Genomic DNA, 25,045 nt, shown 5'->3' with positions numbered 1-25,045 from the left:
CTCTAGGCACACACGATTGGACGGCAGTGTTCTCTGTTGGACTCATTGGATTAAAGCAGCTGTCAATCATAGGTGGAATTGCTCAAAACATTTCATGGGTTCTTTTTTTTAAGTCGGGTAGTTCATAACTGCATATTAGCACGAATTTAAAATATTGCACGCTTGCAAAACGTTTAATTTACATACTCCAATGCCTTTCTTGTACTAAGGCATGCGCTTTACGTTTCCTTGGCTATTACGGTAACGTGAGGTAGGCGGACGTTTGCGTCGGAATGTACCATTTTGCCAACACACCGGGAAGGATTATGTTGTGACAGCGGAGTTACAACCCGGCGGGGGAGACGGTAAGACCAGATAAATTGTGTTACTTCTACATAATTTCTTTAAAAACCGGTCGGTAGTAAGAATTGCAGAAATGTAAATTATGTTTGCGTGTAAATGTTTTACATGGCCGACTTTGTTAAATGTATATAATAGTAACAGTTTGTCACCCCGGACATGCAGATAAGTGCCACCATCAAAATATTGTAGGCTAGCGAATCATAGCTATCCCTGTGATTCATCCAGCTAACTTGGCTAGCGTTACCAGTTAGCTTTGCAGAGGTTAAAGGCAGCTACTACTACTACTACTTTCGTTTTATACTGTCATCTGTCGTTTTACTTGTCGGTCTAGGATTGCACAAAACCTAGCATTTGAGCTACCTCGCTGGTGAACGTTAGCGTTTGTTCTGCCGTTGCATTACGGAGTCGTGACTGTCCAATGGATGGTATTTAACCCCCCCGGCCTAACTGTCAAGTACCGTTATCAGTCGCAGTGCTCCTGATACTCGCAATCTTGAGTTACCTGCAGTACTAATTTTTTATATTAGTTAATTATAGGCGTGGGCCTGAGCTGCATCTGCACTTGATCTCACGTTAAGCTTCGGATTTCGCAATGCAAGTTTACCCCCTTTCCGGATTAGGGAATTTAATTATTGCCTAATTATGAGTTTAAATAGAAATTTGAAAAAAATAAATAAAAGAAACCCCGAAATCGTTAAATTCACAATAAGAGTGTTGCAAAATTATGGAAACGTTTATGTCTTTACCTTTGGTTTAGTCTGTTAGCTATACAAACTGTAATAACTTTGATATTGAGCCAGACATCTTTTTAAAAAAAGTGATCAGATTTGAGGTCACCTTTCTGATGCTTTCACCGTCATTAAATTGCAGGTGTTTTATGTGAGAATATTTCTTTTCTGATCTATTGACATTCTTTTTTTAATTTCTCTTGTTTTCCAGGTAATAACATAGGGTTTTTTTCCAGCTTGGATCAATTATGGCCTTCAGCAAGGGATATCGTATTTACCACAAGCTGGACCCACCACCTTACAGTGTCATAGTGGAAACTAGGGCCAGGGAGGAATGCCTCATGTTTGAATCAGCAGCTGTTGCTGTTCTGTGTAAGGCATCTTGTTTGATTATACTATAATAAGATATGATTTACATTCTTTTTAAGCCATTGCACCAAATAAGGAAGCTGTAAAAGCAATGCAACTAAAAGATGAGTATCCCTTATTGTGTAGTGGTGGATGTGATATATTGCTATGATTTTCAAAGGAAGGTGGTGCAATATTTTCCTTAAATTTTGTTGCCATTGTTTGTCTTCTAGCGGCAGCAGAGAAGGATGCTATTAAAAACACATATACCAAGATAGTAGATGCCTATGGAATTCTGGGTGTTCTTCGCCTAAACCTTGGTAAGACGCGAGAATGTGTTTTGCTTGTTGCTCCTAGATGGGTCCATTCCTGATTGACTGTGAACTTGCTCTGATTATTTTCACCATTGCTGCTTTCTTCTAAGCTGCTTTCTCATGTCCTCCATGTGCCCTTCAAGGCTCTTGTTATCACAACAATAAAAAAGCACTGTAAGCGATTAAAGCTGTGATTTGAGTGGCTTGCGATTTTAACCATTTTTTGTCCAGAATTTAATTTTGTAATGTTTCTGTATTTCCTTTCTTAACACTCCAGCACTGCTTCTCCTTCTTTTCTTTATAGTGGATGTAAAATACTTTTTTTCTGTCATATATATATATATAATGTTACAGTTGTGGATGCTAATATTAAAATTGTGTTTTAAACAGTGAGGTCAGATTATCAAGTTCTAAACATTTGATATCCAGGAATTTGTTTTCTACTCTTGCATCTTCATGATGTCAGAAAGAGAGAATATCCTTCATATTGTGATATCAGGCACACAACTCTGGCTGTGAGCATAGCAGCCCCACCCACCTGCTGTTCAGTCTGTTTGCTAGCCCATCAAATGATAGTTGGCTTAAAGGGAATTTGTCCTTTTAAAGGAGAGTAGCTGAAATGGCTTGCTTCAGATAGTGAATGAACTGAGGAGCTTCACCCATACCCAGTATAAGATAAAGAATTATTTTGAACTTGGAAAGATATCTTAGTAGTGTCAAAGAATAAAAAAAAAAAAAAAAACCAATATGAAAACTGGAAATAAGAGAAGGGTGTGCACTAAATATGGTAATTTTTTTTTTTCATATTCACATTTTTTTTCACAGGTGACTCCATGCTCCACAGTCTTGTAGTTGTGACAGGCTGTAGCTCTGTGGGCAAGGTGCAGGATTCAGAAGTTTTCAGGGTCACGCAGACAGACTTTATATCACTGAAGAATGATCCAGGAGATGAGGAACGAATTGCTGAGGTGCGAAAGGTCCTAAACTCAGGACATTTCTACTTTGCCTGGTCTTCCACTGGAGTCAGCATGGACTTGAGTCTTAATGCACATCGCAGAATCATAGAAGACACTACAGATAACCGCTTCTTTTGGTAGGAACTTAAAAGCATTACTGTTCCAACATTATAGATATGCTATAATTTATGGTTTTTCTCATTTTGTGATATGGGGAACTTTTGTGATTTGCAAAACTGCTCTCTGTGTTTACGGTTACATCTGACTTTGTGAATCACTAGGAATCAATCTCTGCATCTGCACCTAAAACATTACGGTGTAAACTGTGACGACTGGCTGCTGAGGCTGATGTGTGGGGGTGTGGAGATCAGGACCATCTATGCAGGGCACAAACAAGCCAAGGCATGCATCTTCTCACGCTTAAGCTCAGAGCGTGCTGGCACGCGATTCAATGTCCGAGGAACAAATGATGATGGACAAGTGGCCAACTTTGTGGAAACTGAGCAGGTGAAATCTGTTAAAGTTTTTGGAACCTTATACTTGCCATAAAAATGACACCGTAAAAAGCTGAGGATCAAACATGTGTTGACAGGTTGTGCTCATGCCCTATAACGACACATAGTCTGTTTTATGATTTCTGCTTTACATTACGTTTGCTTCCTGAAAATTCAGCTACAAACCACACACGAGTATACACCTATGCAGATGGATGTTTTATACAATGTGTATTTTTTGTTTAGTTTTTTTCCCATCTTACTTATTTTAGGATTTAATTTCTTTTCATAAAATGTTACATTATACACTAAACCAAATTTGTAATCTTGTTTTGAACAGGTTATTTTCCTGGATGATAAAGTCTCATCCTTCATACAGATCCGTGGGTCCATTTCTCTTTTCTGGGAACAGCCGGGAATCCAGGTAATGAAAGCTAAATGTATCCCATACAACTGTTGATTGTGGTTTTCCTATATTAAGCCACACAGTTTAAAAAAAAAATGAAAGTAGGCCTGATCTTTGGGGGGGGGGGGGGGGGGGTTGTTTTGTTTGTTTGTTTTTTAAAAAGCTGGTCATTATTATCATTGATGCTGTAGTTATAGATGAGGCTCAGTTTGGCTTGCTGGAACAGTGTGCGTGAATTAAAGAACTGATGAAACTGGCACTGGTCATTTGCAGAACAAGCCAAAAAAAGTTTTACTGTTTAAAAATGGCAGATGTGTCTGTCTAAGACAGTGTGAAGGGAATGGAGTGCATATATTTATCACACACTTTTTAACACATTTTGTTGCTGTGTTCAGAAAAAGTCCATTAAGGGTGTTTTGTTGCAACTGAATGAGAATCGGCACCCTAATAGACTGGCTGAGAACCTCCACCTGGTATAACCTTTTTGTTTGTGTTGTGTTTTTTTGGCTTTGCTGGTGCTGGTGCTTTCAGACTGCAGATAGGTGTTCCCCTGTGCAATGACAAAGGATATCTGTGGAAATCAGGGAATCCCTTGATGGAATTTTCTTCCTATACTCAGTATCTGTACAGAGTAAAAATATTTTTGATATTTTGATCAGGAAGTGGAATCACATATTTAATTTGCATCACAAAGAACACAAGTGGGATTTTCTTCCCTTTATCCTGACATTGCACAGTCTGGAATATTAGATCAGATGTGGGGGAGGTTAATGACAGTGATAGTGTTTGGTAAAGGGCATTCTTCTGTTTTCCTCAGCTCCCAGACATCTTTGGTCAGGTGAGAGAACCTGATCTGAAAACATTCCCGAAGCACTTCCCTTCATTGTGTCCGCTGATATTCACCAGGCAACTGGATGAGTATTTAATTTGATAATATGGACAGAGCTTTTCAATTTTGCAGGAGCTCTTAAAAAAAGCTAAGACCAAATTAATCACCTATTCAGTCCACAAAGTCATTGGTTTGGTCAAAACACTGGGTATTGGGCTTGGGGTTGTTTTCAGACAAAACTGTAGTCCTCCTGCTTTAAAGCACTGCCTTAGATCTTCATCCCCACCAGTTGTGGCTTTTAAGCTCTCCTCCTCATACTCTCTAATATCTCCTGAGCAGGTTTTGTACATTTGGTTTATCAATGGTAAAATTTACTAATTTATTTTTTTTCTCAGTTAGTGCACATTAGACATAGATATTAATTAGTCTACAAATCATATTTGTAGTGTAGTATTAAGGCTGTAAATCATTCAAATGATTGGTTGATCCCTCTTAGTTAATTCTAAATAATTTTGAAAATGTTTATTTAATAAGTTACTGCTTTATAGATTAGTAGACGAAATGTGAAAAAACTCTTCCTGTAGTTGGTGACAAAGCTTATTTAGTTAACGTTGCATAGAACAGTAGATGCTTTTGAATTCAGAGCAAGTAAGAAAACTGATTTGACTGCAGTTATTCTGCAGGTCTGAGTTGTACAGCTGTAACCTGAATAGTTTCAGATGCCATCTCAGGAAGTTATAAAATATGCAAAGCATAGACCTGCTCAACAGTAGAGAAAGAGAGGAGTGACAAATGACAACAGCATGGAGCAAAAATGTTAGCCCTTCCACACATGCCCAGGCTCGGCCACATTGGTGCATAGAAGCAAACAAAGCAGATTAATTCTAAGCTCAACACACACTGCAGAATAAAGGGAAATATAAGATTCTTAGGGAAGTAAAAACCTTCCACAACACAATGAAAGTCAATACTGAGGTCTATTACCGAGTACTATCTCCAGAGAAACTACAGTTTTTTTAGACACAGAAAGCATCCTGAGTCACTAGCTGAAATATGAGGGAGCGTTGCTGTATTTTTTCTTGTTTTAACAAGCTGTCACAGACAGTAAGAGAAATATTTGAACACAGAGAGAATCAACTTTTGTTTATACAGGAAGTAAAACTCTGCTGACTAAGAGTCTCTTTTGCAAGAGTGTCCTGGGCCCAGATAGCCAGCCTTAAGATGCCATGTTATTTGATGGTGGGAGAAACCACAGAAAACCAACATAAGCAGAGAAAACATGTTAACTCAACACAGCAAGGGCCCTTCCTGGGTTTAAACCCAGGACTACTTGCTATGCTAACCACTGAGCCACCATGCACAAATGAGAAGAGAAGATGTAAACTCAGAGTGAGGCAGAAATTGGTAGGGATAACAAAGGAACAAGTAGAGACATGCTCTGCAGAGTCAAGAGACTTGCGTAGTACAGTCACAATGCCAATGTCTTGCAAAGCCTATCCAGGTCTACTCGTGTGGTCATGTTTGCCTATGAGACTGATGATTTGCTCAGTATCAGCATACTTTCAAAATGAGAATTAATATGAGAAAAAGAGGCTAAATGTGGGAAAATGCTGATCAATTACAATGTATCATTTATCTGCTGCTCAGTGTCTTTGTTGGAACAAATCTCCCCGTTTTGCACCTATGTTGCTCTTTTCCTAAGCAATTCTCTTTTTGGGCCCTATTAAGAGCTCGTTTCCTCATTTCAGATGTCTACACTTTCTTTCCGAAATCCATTTGTCATCATAGGGTTTTCTGGTCATCTGCAATGTGTGTGTGTTTAGAAAACAGACTTTTTTGGTATCTTTCACCAAAGAAGGACACTGTGACTTGTGTCTCTCCAGGTTGGTTCTCATCGTGTCAAACTCTCAAGGGGATTTGAGGCAAATGCGCCGGCATTTGAAAGGTAATTAAATTGTTTTGTGTGCACAGCTCTTTTTGTGTGTAGCAGTTTCCTGCAGCTTTATCTGGCCTACCACAGATAGCCACTCCTCTGAACCACAGAGGAAATGCTATATTATTCCTGTATATCTCATGTACTCGTCACAGTAGAGGAAAAACTATTAAGGTCTGTGAAGAAGACATTAATTGCAGTGTGTCCTCAGAGGTTGGTTTATTAGTAGCCCTTATTTAGCCATCAGCCTTGATAACCTGTGGTTTACATTAATCACAGGTAGTTCATTCAATTTGGAAGTCATTATTTCAATTAATGAGTGTGTGTGTGCCTGTTCTTGACAGCTATCTTTATTTGTGCCTCATTAAATACAAACATTTTTTGGTTAAATTTAAATATCAAAAAAGTGAAAAATTAAACTGCTCTCAATGTCTTAATGTCCGTCTGCTAAAAATAAATGTTTCTTTACATACGCAAATGTTTTAATAATCATTAAATAAGTTAAGATTTTTCCCAGTAAGAACAATTTGACTTTAGTCTTTATAAAATGAAACTTTTTTTTCTTTTTTCTAGAATTACGCTGTGAACTGGCTTGTTACAGCTGTAGGGTTAACAACAGAACAGAGCTGCAAGTTCCTTTGCTTTAAGCTCAATGCATTGTTGCTGAAGCATACACTCAGGTCATCAAGAACAAAAATGATGACCCGAATCTGTGGGTTACACCTTGCTAGTATGAACTCCATTCTTATCAGCCCACAGCAGCTACCCAACCAGTCTCAAAGTAGCCATGTCATTCACTGTGCATTCCAGCAGATATGTCTTACAGAGTTCTGTCAGCACTTCTTTGATTTCCAGATCTTTTGGATTCTACTCATTTTTTGTGGAGCATTTTAATGGAGTTATGAATATGAATGTATATTAGACTTTAAATCATTAGTACTGTGTAACACATTATTTGTTTTTTCCCTCTAAGTAGTTGTCAGGGCTGCTAATCTTTCTAATATCTATTCAGCTAAGGGATGATGAGTCATCCTTTGTGATATCTGGTTACCGGTAGTTTTTGTTTGCAGCCAAGAATGTCATTGTAAAAGCTTTGCTTTTACACATGTATTCTATTCCATTACCGGTAATATGACTGCAGTCAAAGCTTTTACATATCACTTTTAATTCAGCACATATCTTAACAGTGGTGTTAACAGACAAGCTATAGTAAGATTATAACCCCCTTGTAAGAAATAACCAGAAGAGAATTCCAGGCAGGCTTTAAGGTCCTGTGCAGGCTTTTGGTTGACATGGATAGAAATGTCCTTTTTCTGGATTCTACCCGCATTCATTTGTAGAGGAAATCTCATAAGAGGGGCAAGGTAGATTAAAAGGTAGGAACAGGCCTTACAAGTGACAATGGAACAAGAGAGTGCAGCTCAGAACAGCTTTGAACATTTGCTTGAACAGCTTGAGAACATTTGAGCCACATGTGGATATATAAATCTTAAGCTGTGAGGAACATTAAGATAAGAGGCCTACAGACAATATTAAGTGTCTTAGAAAGTATTAGGCCACCAGATGCTGCCAGAACAGCACCTCAGCAGTTCTCCATAACTCTCAAATATCACTGGAGGGATTGAACACCATTCTTATAAAAGAATCCCTCTTTTGGTGTTTAGTGGTGATAAAGAGCACTGTCTTTGTCTCCTATAGATGTTCAGTAGGATTCAGATCTGTCAATATCTGCAAAGCTATAACAAGTTACTCACATCAGTTTTCAGTCACAGCCTCAATTTTTCGCTGTGTAAAACAGATTGTGGTGGATTGAGCAGCTAAAAAGTTTGCTTTTCTTCACGTTAGTTTGTTGATCAGGTGCTTTGATGAAGGACTACCACGAGCTTTTTCTCAATAAAGGCTTTTCTAGTGTTTACAGGAACAGTGCTGCCGTTTTGGACACTAGGAACACGTTTTCTTTCACAATCTCAGTAACGACTCTGCCACTTTGCACTTCACAGTGTGCAAAGAGGCTCATCATTGCTGCTGCTGTTGTATTATCAGTGTTGTTGTTAAGAACTGAGGGCTGCACGAGTTTAATGTTGTCAGACTATTTATTCATACGCTGCTTCTAAATAAGTTTTTATTACAGGTCCCATTTAAGTTGCAAATGTGGGTGAAGCGCTCGCGTTTGCATCGTTTAACACAACAGTACGCCACAGAGTTGTGTGTTAAGGTTGCTACAGTGACAGGACTTTTGATGCAAACTAGGCTGTTGGTGTTTAATCATAGATGAGTCATTTGTATTTGTCTGTCCTAATTATTGTTACAAAGTATGAATTTTTTATTTTATTTTAAGTGAAATTTGTAAAGGATAAGATAAATGTGCTTAATGTCATTTTTATAAAGTGCTTACTATATCAGATTGTGTGTTTTGCAGACACTTTACTGCACTGAGGCGGTTGTATGGTAAGCAGGTGATAATCAACCTGCTTGGAAGTAAAGAAGGGGAACACATGCTCAGCAAAGCGTTTCAGGTGAGAGGTCAATACATTGTCTGTTAACAGTGATGTGCTGTGAGATATTTATCTGAGGATGACATTCCAAAATACACTAGCAGTAAGCTATGTGTGTTCAAACAGATTCTCTCTGTTGTGTCCACGTAAGCCCACGCCATAAAGGCAGGGAAAAATATTTCAAGTGGGTGGGTACTGCTGCTCAAGAAAGACTACCTCAGTTTCTTACTGTATTTTCTGGTGAATGAGTCAGTAAAGAGCATTATTCATTTGTTTCTATTTTACATATTTGCACACCATAGCATCCTCTATTTTTACCCTTTATCATAAGATCTCGAACCCTGTCTTTTTCTGTGGTCTTGTAGTTGCCCTCAAACCACACAGGAAGTTTACCTAATGAAGTATAAAGCCCCATATAGCTGCAAATGCAAAAGATGTTACATGTTTTGCAGCAGCTAGAAATGTTGGGACTTAAGGTGTCATATGTTAGGGTTAATTGCCATAAATGCTGTTGATGTCATCAGTGAGCTGAGTTTGTGTTTAAAATATATAAAATGGTTTCTGACTATGCGACCGGGATGTTCACACATTACTATGACATGCTTCAAGAATTCAGGTCAATGATTTGCAATGCAAATTAATTTGCCCTTCAGTTAAGGCAACACACCTTACATGCAAAATAGTTTTGCAATAGATTTGATTTTGAGGAAGTCTACCTGTCTCACCATTTTAGAGTCACCTGAAAGCATCAGAACATGCTTCAGCAGTGAAAATGGTGAACTTTGACTACCATCAGAATGTGAAAGGTGGAAAGGCAGACAAACTTCACAGTGTCCTCAAGCCCCAGCTCAACAAATTCATAGAAGAGTGTGGTTTCTTCTACTATTCTGGAGAAACTGGGATATTAAGGTGAGAAATTGGTGCTTGCATGCCTGCGTACCTGACCTCTTACCCCATGAGCGATCTGTAATCTACTGTATAACATTGAAGTGGATAAGTGGAAGAGGATGGATTTAAAAAAAAAAAAATTCTTGTTACTGTTAAAACACAGAATCACTTTTATTTATGCAAAAAATCAAACCCAAAACATTCCGTTGTACCTTTTAATTTTTTTTTTGTTTTTTTTAGTTGCATCTGATTATTATTTGAGTTGAAGCTTCTGTTCATGATATGTTCACAAGTCATGCAGCAATTTTAGCACTATGTAAACTAATAAGTTAAATGCCTTTAATGATACCCTGTGTAGACAGGTGTTTTATTATGCCATTGTCACCAGTGAAAGTTTTAAGTGTACATGATGGGAGAAAAAAAAGCTGCAATAACTCTTTATTGTGTGGTTTTAGGACTCAGGGAGGGACTATGAGGACCAACTGCCTGGATTGTTTGGATAGAACCAACAGTGTCCAAGCTTTTTTTGCTCTCGAGGTAAGAGTACTGCTGAGCTTGTCTGCTCCTGTAGTCTTTAAAGAGGATTTTAGTTTGACCCCTGTCACCCTCCTTTCCTCAGATGCTGCCTAAGCAGTTGGAACAAATGGGTTTGACAGAGAAACCACAGCTGGTGGCCAGGTTTCAAGAGGTTTTTAGGACCATGTGGTCCGCTAATGGTGACTCCGTCAGTAAGATCTATGCAGGCACCGGGGCCCTGGATGGCAAGGCCAAGGTACAGACTTTTACTGCAGTAAAAATGCACACGATACGCAGGTTAGCAGTAATTCACAATTGAAGCACTTCAAATAATTTTTCAATTTCCCTGCCAGCAGCCAGATTATGGCCTACCTGATAAAGCACAGCATATTCCAGCAATCTTTAATTGTTGCTTCTGGATATATGATGATGATGATGATGATGATGATGATGATGATTATTATTATTTTTATTACTACTACTACTACTACATAGGTCACAACTTTTAATATTTAAAGCGTGTGACCTTTTTAAATATTAAAAATCTACATTTGATATGTCTGAACTGCAGTCATGTTACTGGATAGACATGCACCGAACCAAAGATGGGTTTATTCTAGTATATAAACAGAGGGGGAAGCATAAAAAGCTGTAATTAAAAATAGGAACGATCCAATTTTAAAATGTTAGTTTTAACTTGGATATTAAAGCATAAATTACAGTTTATAATACAAGTATGGACTTAGTAAGTAATATAAATAATGGGCATGTAGTACCTGCAGTGACAGTTCTGCATGGACAGCTGATCTTCTGTGTGTAGAACTGTGTGCTTCTGTTTCTTAACTCTTGTGTGCTGTCTCTTTCGGCTGTCCTCTGGACCTCTCTACCTGTGTGGTAAGTTAACAAGATAGTTGATGTTTTGTTTTGAGCCGTCGTGGTGAATTATTGATTTCCATGTCTGGGTCAAATGAGGATGGTGATGATGATTGAGGGTTAGTTCAGACCTCTGTTTATTTCTTTGTTGTATTGCCATTGAGGGTTCCCTGTCCTAGAAAAACCTGCTGTGGACACTCCATGGAGATCTCATCACTGATTTACATAAATATGAAAAGAAAAAAATGAATGATCATCGGGCACTGTCTGATATCTTCTTGGAACCTGAAGGAATCAGTCTAGATTATCAGTGTCTGTAAATCAAACGGTCTTGCGCATCAGTCAGTGACATTTTAAAGTTCTTCTGTCACAATCTGTATTCATTTGATCTCTCTGAAGTGGTCCTCTTTTGTTCTCTCCGTTGCTGGAACGGAAAGTACAGGCTCTTCACACCAAATGAGAGCATTGTTAAAAATTAAGGTGGCTTTATGTAATTGTTTTTTGCACTGTGTGTGAATACCTGTCGTTATTGTAGGCGGGGAAGCTGAAAGATGGAGCTCGTTCTGTGACTCGGACCATCCAGAACAACTTCTTTGACAGTTCAAAGCAGGAGGCTATAGACATCCTGAGGCTAGGCTCCACACTCAACAGTGATTTGGCAGACAAAGCTCGGGCTTTGCTCACCACTTCCAGTCTTTATGGTAAATGCTGGGGGGGGTTCATTGGATTAGTGGATGTATCTTGCCTAAAATTTGGGGTGAATAGTTACATTTTAATGTTCATAATATAATTTTATTTATCTGCCATCAAGAGAAAATTATTTGCTTAGATATGTTTTCTGTATGCTCCTGTATGTTATAGCCCTGTTAGCCAAAAGCTACTGTGTCACTAAAGTGGGAAGCTTAATATTAACGTTCTTCCGGCCTGACTGACTGCTTTGCCGGTATTAACTGTTACAGCGCTGGTTAACCCACACTTCTTTCCCTTCTCTCCCTCTCTGCTTTCGCACACAATTGTAGTCACTGAACCTGTCTTACAATCAGGTATAGTAACTGGCAGACTGCTACCAGTGGATGGATCTTTTTCTACCCTGTCATAACCTCGTCCTATAATTTGTTTTACTTTTTATTTTTCATTTGTTTGAAAACCAGTGTTGGTAGTGGTTTAATTGACTATCTGTTGCATATCATCAGGCTTCTTAAACTGTAATTTTAAAAAAAGATGTTTTTAATTTTGCATTGAAATGTAACACGCCTTTAAGTGGAATTTTACAGACAGCAGTGAACCATTACCAAGGTTGATTATGTGAACCTTTTGTTGTATTTCAGCACAAGCTCTGATTTGCATCCTTTTCTCCCATGCCCCATGTTTTATAACATTGTTGTGGTTTTCATTCATAGTATATGAATACCACCTTTCCATTGGTTTTGTTGCTTTTGGTTAGCGTTTCCCATTCTAGTTTTGTTACCCTGAGTGCAGCCGTCCATATATACATAAACTTACTAAACTAACTGTAGAATTACATTTTAATTCAAATCCTTTCCCTTCTGCAGCATCTCCAAGAGTATTGTTGGGAATGTGTCAGAACTACCATAAATACACAAGGCCCAAGCAGATTCGTGTTTGCATCGGTACCTGGAATGTCAATGGGGGTAAACAGTTTCGAAGCATTGCTTTCCGCAACCAGACACTCAACGACTGGCTGCTGGATGCTCCAAAGAATGCAGGACATCCTGAGTTCCAGGGTATGTCAGTGTTTTGGACTTTTTGTATATATAATCTACAGATATATATTTATATATCTTTTGATTTATTGGGTAAGAGAAATATTTGGGTGGGGTTTTTTTTGTTTTTTTTTTTGTTTTCTGACAGTTTGCACATTTTTTCCCTTAGATGGGAAGAATTCTCATGTCTATACTAAATATGAAAAGTTACTGCTTATATAAGTTCACGAAACTGAGATACCAATTGGAATGGCAAAATAAGTTTGATGTCACATCTAAATCTGATCATTTAACGTTTAGAAAGTACAATAAATTGTAATTAATGCTTCTAGAAAAGGTGGATTGTTATGAATACATTTTCATGCTCCTTTTCTGGTACTTAATGGTATAAATGTTAAGATGCTGATATTTTCTGACTAACTTGTACAGTTATATACTTGCTTGCTGTCCTTTATCCGAACCCTGTAGGTACAGTATAGTTAATCACTTTTGCTGTTCCTACAGTAATTATGCAATACTATGCCAACATAATTTTTATTAGTTAAAATTGAAATAATGCACGTGTAGTTAAAAGACATTTATTGAAATCTAGAAACTACCTCCATATTCTTATGATGGAATATATCAAGGTATTAGAATGTTTACACTTATGGATCATTAATTAGATTTTTGTCCTTTTTACAGACAGCAGAACAAACCCCATAGATATCTTTGCCATCGGTTTCGAGGAAATGGTTGAACTGAATGCGGGAAACATTGTCAGTGCCAGGTATGTGTGCAAGATCGTGATCTAAGATTAAAGAACTTTGTCTCGTAGTTATTACAACAACACTAGAGCTTCTTTTTTTTCCTTTAAAAAACTGAAGATAAGAAATATAAGCTTCAACGATACACTGATTGCTTTAAAAGTGAAAAATAAAGTAGAAAAAAAAGTTGTTTCCAGCAATGGCTGCGGATTTACAGTTTTGAGTTTGCTAAAACTTGCTCAGGTCATTAGACAATGCCAGAACTATGACATGAACTGCTTTGAGGGTTTTCTAACAGTTAGACAGTTAACATGATAATTTGGTTAACTTTATCATCTGCACTGTAATGCCTCATTTTGTTCCTGTCTCAGTACTACCAACCAGAAGCTGTGGGCTGCTGAGCTCCAAAAAAATATCTCACGGGACCACAAGTATGTGCTGCTTGCCTCAGAGCAGCTGGTGGGAGTGTGTCTTTTTGTTTTCATCCGCCCACAGCATGCACCATTTATCAGGTATAAGCTGCACAGAAACCACATTAGTAGTTATATAATTAGGGGTGTATGGTAGTAGATGTAATCTGATATTCGTTGTGTTCCAGGGATGTAGCTGTTGATACTGTAAAAACTGGAATGGGTGGCGCCACAGGTAATAAAGGAGGTGTGGCAATCCGCCTGTTGTTCCATACCACCAGCATCTGCTTCGTCTGCTCCCACTTTGCTGCCGGCCAATCACAGGTCAAAGAGAGGAATGACGACTACAATGAGATCACACGCAGACTCAGTTTCCCCATGGTAATAACCATAACATTATTAAGTCAAGAAAACACCCTGTTGTCTAAGTTAAATGCTTAATAACAGAAATCTTACCCTCCAGGGCCGTCTGCTGTATTCACATGATTATGTGTTCTGGTGTGGAGACTTTAACTATCGTATAAGTCTGCCTAATGAGGAAGTAAAAGATCTCATCAAGCTGCAGAACTGGGATGCCTTGACAGCAGGGGACCAGTTGTTGGACCAGAAGAATGCCGGTTTGGTAAAGCCTACAGCACACATGCATAATTATGCAGATGTTATACTTTACGCATCCATGTTTGAGTGTCTGCTAATTTGTGGGACTGAGCCTGGACATCTGCTAACAATGTGATGATACCAGCAGAGCAGTATTTTTCACTGTTTCAATATATATTGCAATATGTCAGATTTACATAAATAATTTATGTTGTGATTTTTATGATATCAAACTTTTGGTTTGTAAAAATAAAAATAAAAAATTGAGTGTTCTGTGTTGTAATGTTAATTATATGAAATGACTGTATAGTATGGTCTCTTACTTCATGTAAATGTACTTTGGATTACAAAAAAGATCCTGTGATGAAGATATTAATCTAAAAATGTCTTCCACAGGTCTTTCGAGGTTTTATTGAGGGAAAATTAGATTTTGCCCCCACCTATAAGTATGACCTCTTCTCAGAAGACTATGACACCAGTGAGAAGTGCCGCACGCCCGCCTGGACTGACCGTATACTTTGGAAGAGGAGAAAGTGGAACTTTGACAAAACAGGTTAGATGCAAAGTCAGTGTGTATAACCTATCTAAACCATATTATTTTTCCCTTTTATTACAGATCTCTAAAGCAACACAGGAAAAATAGAAATAGGAGCTCAGGATATGCTTGCATTGATATATATTTGTGTTTGTGTATTTTTTACAGCCCAGGAGATGAATATAGTAGCAGCAGCTTCTTCATCTAGAGATAGTGATGATGATGTAGAACAAACCTGGAGCCCTGGCACTTTAAAGTACTATGGAAGGGCTGAGCTGAAGACCTCAGACCACAGGTAACTCACAGCATGCATAGAAGTGTGAAGGTTTAGATTAAACTTTGTAAAGTTAAACTATCTCATCACATAGATTAGAAACAGAGGTGGTTAAAATGTGGCATTTTTTTGTAAATCAAGTGCCGCTATCATTGGAGTGACCTGCGTTCCCTTGTATCTATCTGTAGGCCTGTGGTGGCAGTGATAGATGTGGACATCCTAGAAGTGGACCCAGAGGCTCGGCATCAGGTCTACAAGGATGTCATTGCCCGGCAGGGGCCTCCAGATGGGACCATTCTGGTGTCACTCTGCTCCTCCGGGCCTGACGACTACTTTGATGATGCACTCATAGACGAGCTGCTGGAAAAGTTTGCTAATTTTGGAGAAGTTATCCTCATTAGGTGAGCCTGATATCTTAATACAAAGAGGCAGGCATATCACCTTCAGATGGTTAGTGTGTATTGACAGTGGCCTTGTTTGGACAGGTTCGTTGAGGAGAAGATGTGGGTGACTTTCTTGGAAGGGTACTCTGCTCTAGCTGCTCTGTCTCTCAGTGCTTCCACTGTAAGTCTTCACGAGTATAAAATTATTCCAAAGCTAAAAGACAAAACATTTAAAATCACTATTAAACTCTCATATAAATGTCCATCAACCCTTTTTTGTCGGTGGCGTATGTGGTAACTACTCTCTTTATTCTGCCTTGCCTGTATCACCTGGTTTACATTTAAGGTCCTTGGCAAGGTGATCGATATCCGTCTGAAGAGTCCAGGCTGGATCAAGAGTCTGGAGGAAGAGATGAGTGTGGAGAGGATCTGTGGAAGCATTCCCACATCTGCCAGCTCCACCCTGCTTGCTGAAGATACAGACGTGGGTGATGATGATTACGACATGGAAGGTGAAGAATGGCTGCCAAGCAATCCCAGTCCTTACCCTGAAAAATGTGCACTATAAATGATGGCTGTAGGGCACTGTTTCCAGTTATTAATTCATGCCCTCTTGTGTCCCGTACCAGGTGATGTGGACGAGGAGGTTGAGGAGATCCTTCCTCAGCACCTGCAGCCTGGAGCAGGGACTGGCCCTGGATCTTCCCCTCTCCCTTCTCCCAGAAGTAGCCCCTGTCCCTCCCCCACCCATGGAGAACCTGCTGCACCCAGCAGACCTAGCCGTGGAGCACAGCCCTCCCGACCATCGCAAGGTAAATACGGCACTTAGTAAAGAAGTGCTTTCATGGCGGTCTGTGTCTGCTGGAATGTAAACTGTAATTTTGTTGTTTGTAATGTGTGGGAGTAGATTGAAGTCCATTGTAACTGAGGAAGGAATATCAGGGAATGTTATACGTGATGATGTAATTTATGTTTAGTGTTGGCAGATGATGTGTATATTACAGTAAACTACTTGTTTTCTTTTTGAGAGATGTTTAAGTGACATTTTTAACATAATCTTTTCTTAAGTCCAAACTAAACAGATGCTTTGTTAGATCAAGAAATTGTATAAAAACCGTTGGGGAAAATGTGCATGTTTTCACAATGTCTCTAAACTGGGCAGGAATACATTTTCTCGACCCATTTGGAAATGTGGAAAAATGTCACTTAATCTACTTACTTTTTTTAAATAAATAAATTTACCTCTTACATATATATCTTTTCCTCACAGGGCCTCCTGTTGACTTCCAGCCTGGTGCCCCCACAGCTCAAGGCCTGGAGCCCAAACGTCCACCTCCTCCTCGCCCCAACGCCCCCCCTGCCAGACCAGCACCTCCACAACGCCCACCACCACCTTCAGGTAGAGTAAATTCTGGAGTCATGCATACATTTCATTGAAGCCTGATTTTTAAGAACAGATAAGCAGGCAACCTTAGAGAAAATAGATGTCACTTTTAAGTGGAAGTTTGTAGATTTGATTTTTCTGGCTGGTATTGCATTGTGGAGTTTAACATTTTCACTCTCTCCCACGCTTTGCCTTATTTCTGAAGGAGGCATGAGCCCTCTGCCAGTTAGAAGGCACTCTGGAGGTAAAGTGATTGCTGTGCAGTTAAATGCTTAGGTTGCTTAAGCATTCCATGCAGTAGGCACTGTTTTATATGCCAGCTATACATCGATAAGCAGCTAAAAATTAACATTAATTAGAAGTTTGGATATATTTTTTTAAATTATTCTGCCTGGTTTTGTGACATATAGGCAGATAATAACATTTTCACCTTTTTTCCATGCTTTGCCTGATATCTGAAGGAGGCATGAGCCCTCTGCCAGATAGAAGGAGCTCTGGAGGTAAAGTGATTGCTATGTAGTTAAATGCTTACATTACGTAAGCGTTTGCTTTTAGCAAGTGCTGTTTTCCATTAGAGCTATGCGGAGAAAATTTGTTAAATAAATCTTTAATTTGAATTTGGATTTGTAGTTTAATTTTTTTCCCCGGTATTGTATGGCATGTAGGCAGATGCTAACATTTTCACTTTCCCGCATGCTTTGCCTTATTTCTAAAGGAGGCGTGAGCCCTGAGCCAATTAGAAGGCACTCTGGAGGTAAAGTGATTGCTGTGCAGTTGATGTGTGTAAGCACTGGATGTAGCAGATGCTGTTTTTCATTTGAATTGCACGCAGACAGGAGCAATGAATCGGTGCTGATTTGGGAACATTTAGTCTGTGTGTGTGCTGTAAAACAAGAATATGCTATGAGATTTCAGATTAATGTAAATATTGAATATTGTCATCATTTTGCTTCTAGAGTTTAATTACAAACAAGCTTTGTAGGAATAACATATTACAAAAAGCTTATTAATAATTACTGGCCATACATGCTCAGCTGTCATAGAGATGCTCTTGAGCAAATAACACCAGATATATAACTTAACATTATATAGTCTGAATTTTTTTAAATTTTGCTAACTGAGAGCTGCTCAGACTTAAATGCATTTTTTTTTAAATTGGCTTATAGTTAAGTTTAATTTACACACAATATTTTTCTCCCAAATGTATGTTTTTTTTTGCTGAAACACTAATGCAACATATACCTGAACCTTAATGAATGCACACACATCTGGATGGACTGTGGATTTAGCTGGAGCTTTTCAGCTGGGGTGTCATGAAAACTTGAAATGAGATATTTGGATCTGTTTGGTTTACAGGGAGCAGCTACAAAATTAACTGTGTTTATGAAGTTTGTCAGTTGAAATGTGCTGAAGACCACTTAGGTCAAGTTTAAATGTGCATCCTCCCAGTACTCTCCATTTTGTGTGTGTGTGTGTGTGTGTGTGTGTGTGTGTGTGTGTGTGTGTGTGTGTGTGTTTTTTATTGGTTTGTTCTTTGTAGTTGATACAAATCAGGGATGTCAAGCTCATTTTACATTGCAGTCCACATACAACCTATTTAGATCCGATATGGGTCAGACCGGTGAAACCAGTGATTTATGTCAGCATAAAGAAGTTTTATTTTCAACATTTTGTCTCAGTTTTGCTACGTTATAATGAAATGCTGGTGTGGTAAGTGAAAGAAATCTGTCCGTATGAATCTTTGGGCGTAAATTCTGAAAAGTAAATGTGTAACATTACTAATTATAATTTATTATGTTGATGTGTTGTGAATGGCCATGGTGGCGGTCTTCATCAGTAAGAAAAGCAGTGAAACTTTTTAAAACGTGGTTAAAAGATAAAAATGTATGACGTCCTTCACAGGTTAGAGTCTTGGCAGGCCAGTTATGGCCCCAAGACCTTATGTTTGATACCCCTGATATAAATTCTTATATAGTCATTAGTGTCTCCCCCTCTGTACTCCCTCTGTGAGTCCTGCAGTATTCTTAGTGTTTTAGACATTGGTTACTCTTTCTTGTATTTATTCGATTTCTGAGTAGTATGTAATATACATATATATACATAGTAGACATTGTCATGATGTTTCAACAACACCAAAACTTAGTAATTTTGGTTTTAATAAATTGGTTATCATGTGTCCTTCTGTGCTTTATTTTCAAAACATCGTTTTCCCTCTTTGACTTTAAGACTGTGTCCAGTTTCCCAAACCACGGCTTGGTAGGAGGGCCAGTCAAGGTAACCAGAGAGGAGTTGTTTTTAGATCCCTGTATTTTTGCGCCCGGTCATCAATGTGAATTAGACTTTTTTATGACATTGATGATTTACAGATGTTTTACTCTGAGTCTTCTTTTTAATCTTGTGTGTGCGTGTTTGAGAAAGAGAGATGTGTTGCAGGTTAGGTTATATTTCTTCCTTCCCATTTAATATTCACTGGCAGTACACGACATCCACCAGAGGTCATTGGGTTCTAGAAATATATTTTACAACTGTATAAAAAGTTGGACAATGAAAATAAATCAGGGGTCATGAGTTCCATACTTTGTTAAAAACCATTTGCACATACTGATGAAAAGGATACCTGACAAGTGTGTCTTTTGTCATTACGGACTAAACGAGTAGTTGTCTGATTGTTGTCGTCAAACCTGGGGAGATGATGTGAGTTGAAGGGAAATCTCTTGGTCTTTGAGGTGGTCTTTAATTCAGTTTGGCTAATCCCTTTTGATTAGTTGGAGGTGGCAGGTGGGTGTTCACAGCATCACATGCTTCACTGCACTGCTGCATTATTGCCAGCATATGCTTTTGCTACTGCTTTTTATACCGTACTATCCTTGGGGGCACGTATATCCCATCAGTACTATTCCAGTTTGTGTATAACAAAATGTGGTTTGGTTTCCTTTGTGCTGCAAAGGACAAAAAAGCCCTGCTCTTCCTCGGCCAGATGCTGCAGGTGAGTGCCTGATAGCATGCAAAGCTTCACTGAGCATCCATATACTATTAAAGACAAGGGAGCTTATCTTTGTGTTGTGTTTTACTTGGGTATGTGTTAATACCCTGATACAAAATACGCCTGTCCTGGGCTGGAGGATAGGGTTTGGATTAATAGCCTATTGGTGACCTGACTCATTTGTATGGTGACTCTGGTTAGCTAAATCTCTCTGTTACATTAAGGGTGCGTGTGGTTGGCAGGGGTGACTGTATAGTTAACGGAGTTAGTTAGACAGAGACAGACATCCAAGTGGCGTGAGAAAATGTTTGCAGGCTCTGAGAGGAGCTCAAGAAGAGAATAGTGAAAGATGAGGAGTATGCTTTCTCTGTGGTAAGCAGTTGGCTCACAGAACAAGGCCTGCCTCTCTCCCAGACCTCCTGCAGCTCAGGAATGACTGAGTCATCATTAATTATGAAGTCAGCCACAGGGAATTTGGTCTGTCATAGGTTCAGGTCAGTTTGCAGTCTGTTCGAATGATATTTAGTGCCGCTTTAAAATTTTCTTTAACTTGAACTTATTAATCTTAAAAGTCCCTGTTCTGTGAATCTCAACCTACAGGGCACACCCTGCATGGTCAGTATTGTTTGGAACAAATTATCTTACAGTTTGTTTGTCTCTCAGGTCGAGGGCAGACAGCAGCAGGAGCACCTGGACCAGGAGGTGCTTCCAGACCAGTGAGTTTAATACTTAAGATTTATCATCATTCTTTCTTTTTTTCTTCTTTTTTAAATTTTGCCCACCTCCTAATTTCTATTCACTTTTCTTTCTTCACCCTTCAGAATATCCCTCCTCGAGCTGGGGTAATCAGTGTGACACCTCAGTCTCGCCCACCACCTCCATCTCACCCTGGAGCACCAAGGCCCATTCCAGAGGTGCATCCCGGGGCCCCTCACCCTATTTCAGATACCCACCCTGGAGCCCCACGACCTGTGCCCAGTGCCCAGACCAAACCAGCTGACCTGCCTCTGGGTAAAGAAATACGTTTTCATAGAGGTTAATGAATTGTATTATCGATAGTGGGGCATTGCTGAGATATTCCAATGTGAAAACTGTCGCCAAAATCGTTCTTCAAACTAAAACAGCTTCTGGTGTGTTTAATAAATTGCCATTTTGATTAAAGAACAAGATGAATTGGTGAAATCCACCTACCACTGTTTGTTTCTGTAAGGATCAAAAGTCTTAGAGGGGCAGGTTCCTTTTGCGAGCCAGTCAGGACATGTTAGGCTCAAAGGAAGGACAGCTAAAAGAGACGGGAGCTAAAACAGCCCATCTCAGACAGAGGCTACATTTAGAGGGGTTCAAATGGCCAGTTAATTTAATTATACACAGAAAAAAATAAACCTGGAAATTTGATTAATAAGTCTTTTGTTGTCACACAGCAACTTTAACCCTTAACTGTTTTCTGTTTCCTCACTCTTGCCTCACTTCTTCAGGTCCTCAACCCTCAGGAGCACCTCCTGCAGCTCCACCTGCAGTGAAGCCCCAGGTTTCATCACCCATGCAGCCTCCCATGCAGCCTCAGCCAGCTGCCCCTCCAGCTCAGTCTCAGCTTCCACCTCCAATGCAGCCCACACTTCCAGCTCCTCTCCAGCCACAGCCAGCGCCAGCCCCTAAAGCAGCAGGTCCTTCTGCTGCACCTGCTGCTGCCGCCCCCGCCGGGCCTCAGCCGAGTTTAGCCTCTCCTAAACCCCCACCACGTTCCCGCTCCTCTCATGCTCTGCCGCCTGACGCTGCCAAGTCTGAGACTGCCCCAGCTGCACAGGTAGTTGCCAACTTTCTTTTCATTTAATTATTGGAAGTAGTGAACACACACTTATTTAATTAGTACAGTGAGATTATTTTTCCAGATTGCTGTTTGGGTTCGCTTTGACAGATTTTGAACTCCGGTTAATTAAATAAGATGTTGTACACCTACTTATGAAACTGCTGTGGGTTAAAGACTACAAAAATAGAAAAAGATCTTTTTCTGCTTCCTTTTCTGTCAGATGAGCTGAGTGTTCTTTGTCTTTCTTTCTGCTTTACTCTTTCTGATACATTTGTCTCTTTTTCACAAGCTGGAGAAGCCCTCAGGGTGAAAGGTACTTGATATTAAACCACCTTTTTGTCTCATCCTCCATAGCACAGTCCTGATGTTAAAACCTTTCATACATTAAACCCAGTAACTTCCCTTTTTCTTATTTTGTAATCGATTTTATCTTTAATGCCAAACCTGAATGTTTTGCTCTCCTATAAGGCCTTGCATATTTTTTGTGTTTGTGTGTTAGGCTCATAAAGCGGAGCGTCATTTGTTTTTACTTCTTTTGTCCGTCAACATATCAAACCATAAAAGATTTGAGAAGGATGGGAAAATAAGAAAAACAGATGAAAATGTGATGCTTGCTGTTATCCATTTCCTGTCACTTGTCCTTTCATATGGGTTCACTGTGCTGCAGATGTTGAGTGAGCTCATATCCAATGACATCAGAATTTATTTTGACATTTCCTTTGATTTGTTTTATTTTAACCATTTTTTGTAGTCGTGCGTGCGTGCGTGTCACACCATTTATGGGTGGGGAAACAAGTTGGAGGGGGAAAAAAAGCTTTGGCAATGTTGTGTTATGAATGTCATTCAAGTCAAGTTTGTTTACAAGGAATAACCAAGGGGTCAACATTTGTTTCAAAATATATGGTTCATTTGATAGTTAAGTACTCCAGTCATAATTGTGCGTGGTTCATATCTTCACAGTGCATTTGTTGTTGAAGCATTTTCTTTGTTTTGTCCTTTCTTAGACAAACGGACTGAATGGGATTCAAGGAGAAGCACAATGGAAGCCCGACCCCTTTGACACACTTACATCTGATTTCTTGCCCTCCTCATCCTCTTGGCACACCACCCAGTCACTGACCAGAGGATCCTCCCGGCGTACGCCAACTGTCTTTTCCTCCACCACTCTCCCATCATCCTTCTCCCACCAGTCCTCCACTCTAGCAGATTTGCAAGCCTTTGATTCATCCTCCTCTTCTTCACTCTCCACCCCGTCACCATTTGCCTCGACGCTGCTCCCTCCTCCTCCGGTCCCGTCTCGCAGTCGCTCTCAGGAGACGCTACGCGCCTCCCCCAACCCTTTCTCAGCTGACCCACTTCCTGCCCGACCCAGCAGCACCAACCCCTTCACTGGCCCACTGGTGCAGCAGCAGCAGCGGCGCCCGCTCACACCTGACTTCACTTTTCAGCTTTCGCCTCCAACAGCAAACCTTCAGAGAACTGTGTCTCTTACTCCACCACTGATACCCACCCCAGCTCAAACAGGAGCTCCTGCAGCTGTACCCACCACCCAACTCCAAAAGACCATGTCTCTGTTTGGACCATCATCCAGTCTTAATCCTGCTCCTGCTTCTTTACTCCCTCTTGCCCTTAACCCATCTCCTCCTCCCACTTTACCCATGGTGGCACCCTCATCTCTTCCACCTGCCGTTGCGCCTCGACACCAGCCACCTGGCCCAGTAGCAAAGCAAGCTAAGCAATGGGTCACTTTCGATGATGATTTTCAACCTCCAAGCAAAACTTCACAAAACCCAGTCTTTCCTTCCAGTTCCCTCGTGCCCCAAACTCAGATGCAGCCTTCCAGCTCTGTGTTTAATTTAGAACCAGAGTGGTTATCTTCCATGCCTGCAGCAATCCCGACCCTCTCTCCTCCCATCCCAAATAGAACTGCAACCAGTAACCCAAAGCTCCCAGAGGGACCCACTGACAACGGCTTATTCCCCAGGGATTCAATGGAAAGATAGAATCACAGTTCATATGTAAAGGGCATATCCAGATATGTATAGATCTATGATAAATGTGTATATGTGTGTATGTACAAAAGAGACAGTATTTAAGAAGTATAGACCAATTCCCTTCTGAATTACAGGAAAGGCTTTGTATCTCAAGCAGTACGATGAGAAGAGTATGAGCCCAAAAGTGTGTTGTTGACTTTACGTTCCCGGATATTAACACTTATTTTACTAAGAATCATTCTGACCGTTATTTTTTATTCATGGCAGCAAACATGTGCCTGTGTCTACAGTATGTTAATCAAAGTATATCTATACGCACAAATCATTTGTGTATTCACTTGTGCAATATCAAAATATTCCTTGGCCGTGCACCACGCTGCACTTGCCTGCGAAGTTTTACCTAAATCTGTGTAACTTTTAAAATTGCACACCACGGTTCATATCCTTCATTTTGAATGAGCTCCTCGCCGGAGTTGATGCTAATCTACTTTTCACAGTATCATCACAGAAGGTTATGCACTGCAGGTTTACATTTGCCCCGATGTTTGCTGCTGTCCGCAGCAGTTTTCTTTGATTTGCAAATATAGTTAATTGTACGTTTTATTTCTGTTCTTTTGTATGTGAGATAAAAAATTATAGCATTACATGGTATGCTTGCTTTTATCATGAATGTACTTTATTTTGCACTGGAGGTTGTCATCACCTCCTTGCTAAAGCCACAGTGTGGAAAAAGACAGCACAGGTCAGTTAATGTGACTGCTCACCCAGGGAGCCATGCTCTTTAATATCATCTCATCCAGCGGATAGAAATGCATTTTGTTTTCTCTCTGTTCATTCAGGTTTCTTACGCTTAGCTGAACATATTCTGTAGCCCTCTATCAAAACCTATACATAGAAGTTATGTATAAATGTGTGTTTCCAGTATGGAAAATAATTGGGGGGTGTGTGTGTGTGTGTGTGTGTGTGTGTGTGTGTGTGTGTGTGTGTGTGTGTTGACCAGTGTCAGTGGTTTGCATAGAGTAACTGAAATGCACTGCGTGTGCGCTCCTGGCTGTTGAGCCTGAAGACTGAGTGAGCATAAGAGGG

The 25,045-nt window shown here is 39.8% G+C and overlaps 1 protein-coding gene across 1 annotated transcript; it reads left to right on the top strand.

Annotated features, from left to right (window-relative positions):
* Window positions 1-287: 287 nt before the first annotated feature.
* Window positions 288-25,045, top strand: synj1 (synaptojanin 1). Its single transcript, XM_085364535.1, has 33 exons — window positions 288-344; window positions 1,282-1,442; window positions 1,652-1,738; window positions 2,558-2,825; window positions 2,970-3,195; window positions 3,523-3,606; window positions 6,301-6,362; window positions 8,770-8,866; window positions 9,579-9,754; window positions 10,189-10,270; window positions 10,353-10,505; window positions 11,658-11,823; window positions 12,676-12,867; window positions 13,531-13,615; window positions 13,964-14,104; window positions 14,191-14,383; window positions 14,466-14,624; window positions 14,996-15,152; window positions 15,303-15,429; window positions 15,597-15,809; window positions 15,894-15,972; window positions 16,138-16,303; window positions 16,421-16,603; window positions 17,062-17,190; window positions 17,381-17,419; window positions 17,640-17,675; window positions 17,891-17,929; window positions 19,402-19,449; window positions 20,123-20,161; window positions 20,816-20,874; window positions 20,980-21,169; window positions 21,634-21,962; window positions 22,970-25,045. Exons 2-33 carry the CDS (start codon window positions 1,319-1,321, stop codon window positions 23,966-23,968), a joined length of 5,127 nt encoding a protein of 1,708 aa, XP_085220661.1. The 5' UTR covers window positions 288-344; window positions 1,282-1,318; the 3' UTR covers window positions 23,969-25,045.

The sequence above is a fragment of the Diplotaxodon limnothrissa genome, linkage group LG10 (assembly GCF_057381915.1).
Source record: "Diplotaxodon limnothrissa isolate DT_005_m linkage group LG10, D_limnothrissa_male_GT1.1, whole genome shotgun sequence".
Taxonomy (NCBI): domain Eukaryota; kingdom Metazoa; phylum Chordata; class Actinopteri; order Cichliformes; family Cichlidae; genus Diplotaxodon; species Diplotaxodon limnothrissa.
Note: the sequence above shows the minus strand (reverse complement) of the source record. Positions and strands in the feature narration are given on the sequence as shown.

What these genes read in the sequence shown, in the direction of transcription:
- synj1 (XM_085364535.1), top strand. Translation starts at nt 1,319, where the DNA reads ATGGCCTTCAGCAAGGGATATCGTATTTACCACAAGCTGGACCCACCA. An exon ending in GGGAACAGCCGGGAATCCAG is followed by an intron (nt 3,607 to 6,300) that starts GTAATGAAAGCT and finishes GTGTCTCTCCAG; the next exon opens with GTTGGTTCTCATCGTGTCAA. An exon ending in AGTTAGAAGGCACTCTGGAG is followed by an intron (nt 17,420 to 17,639) that starts GTAAAGTGATTG and finishes TATCTGAAGGAG; the next exon opens with GCATGAGCCCTCTGCCAGAT.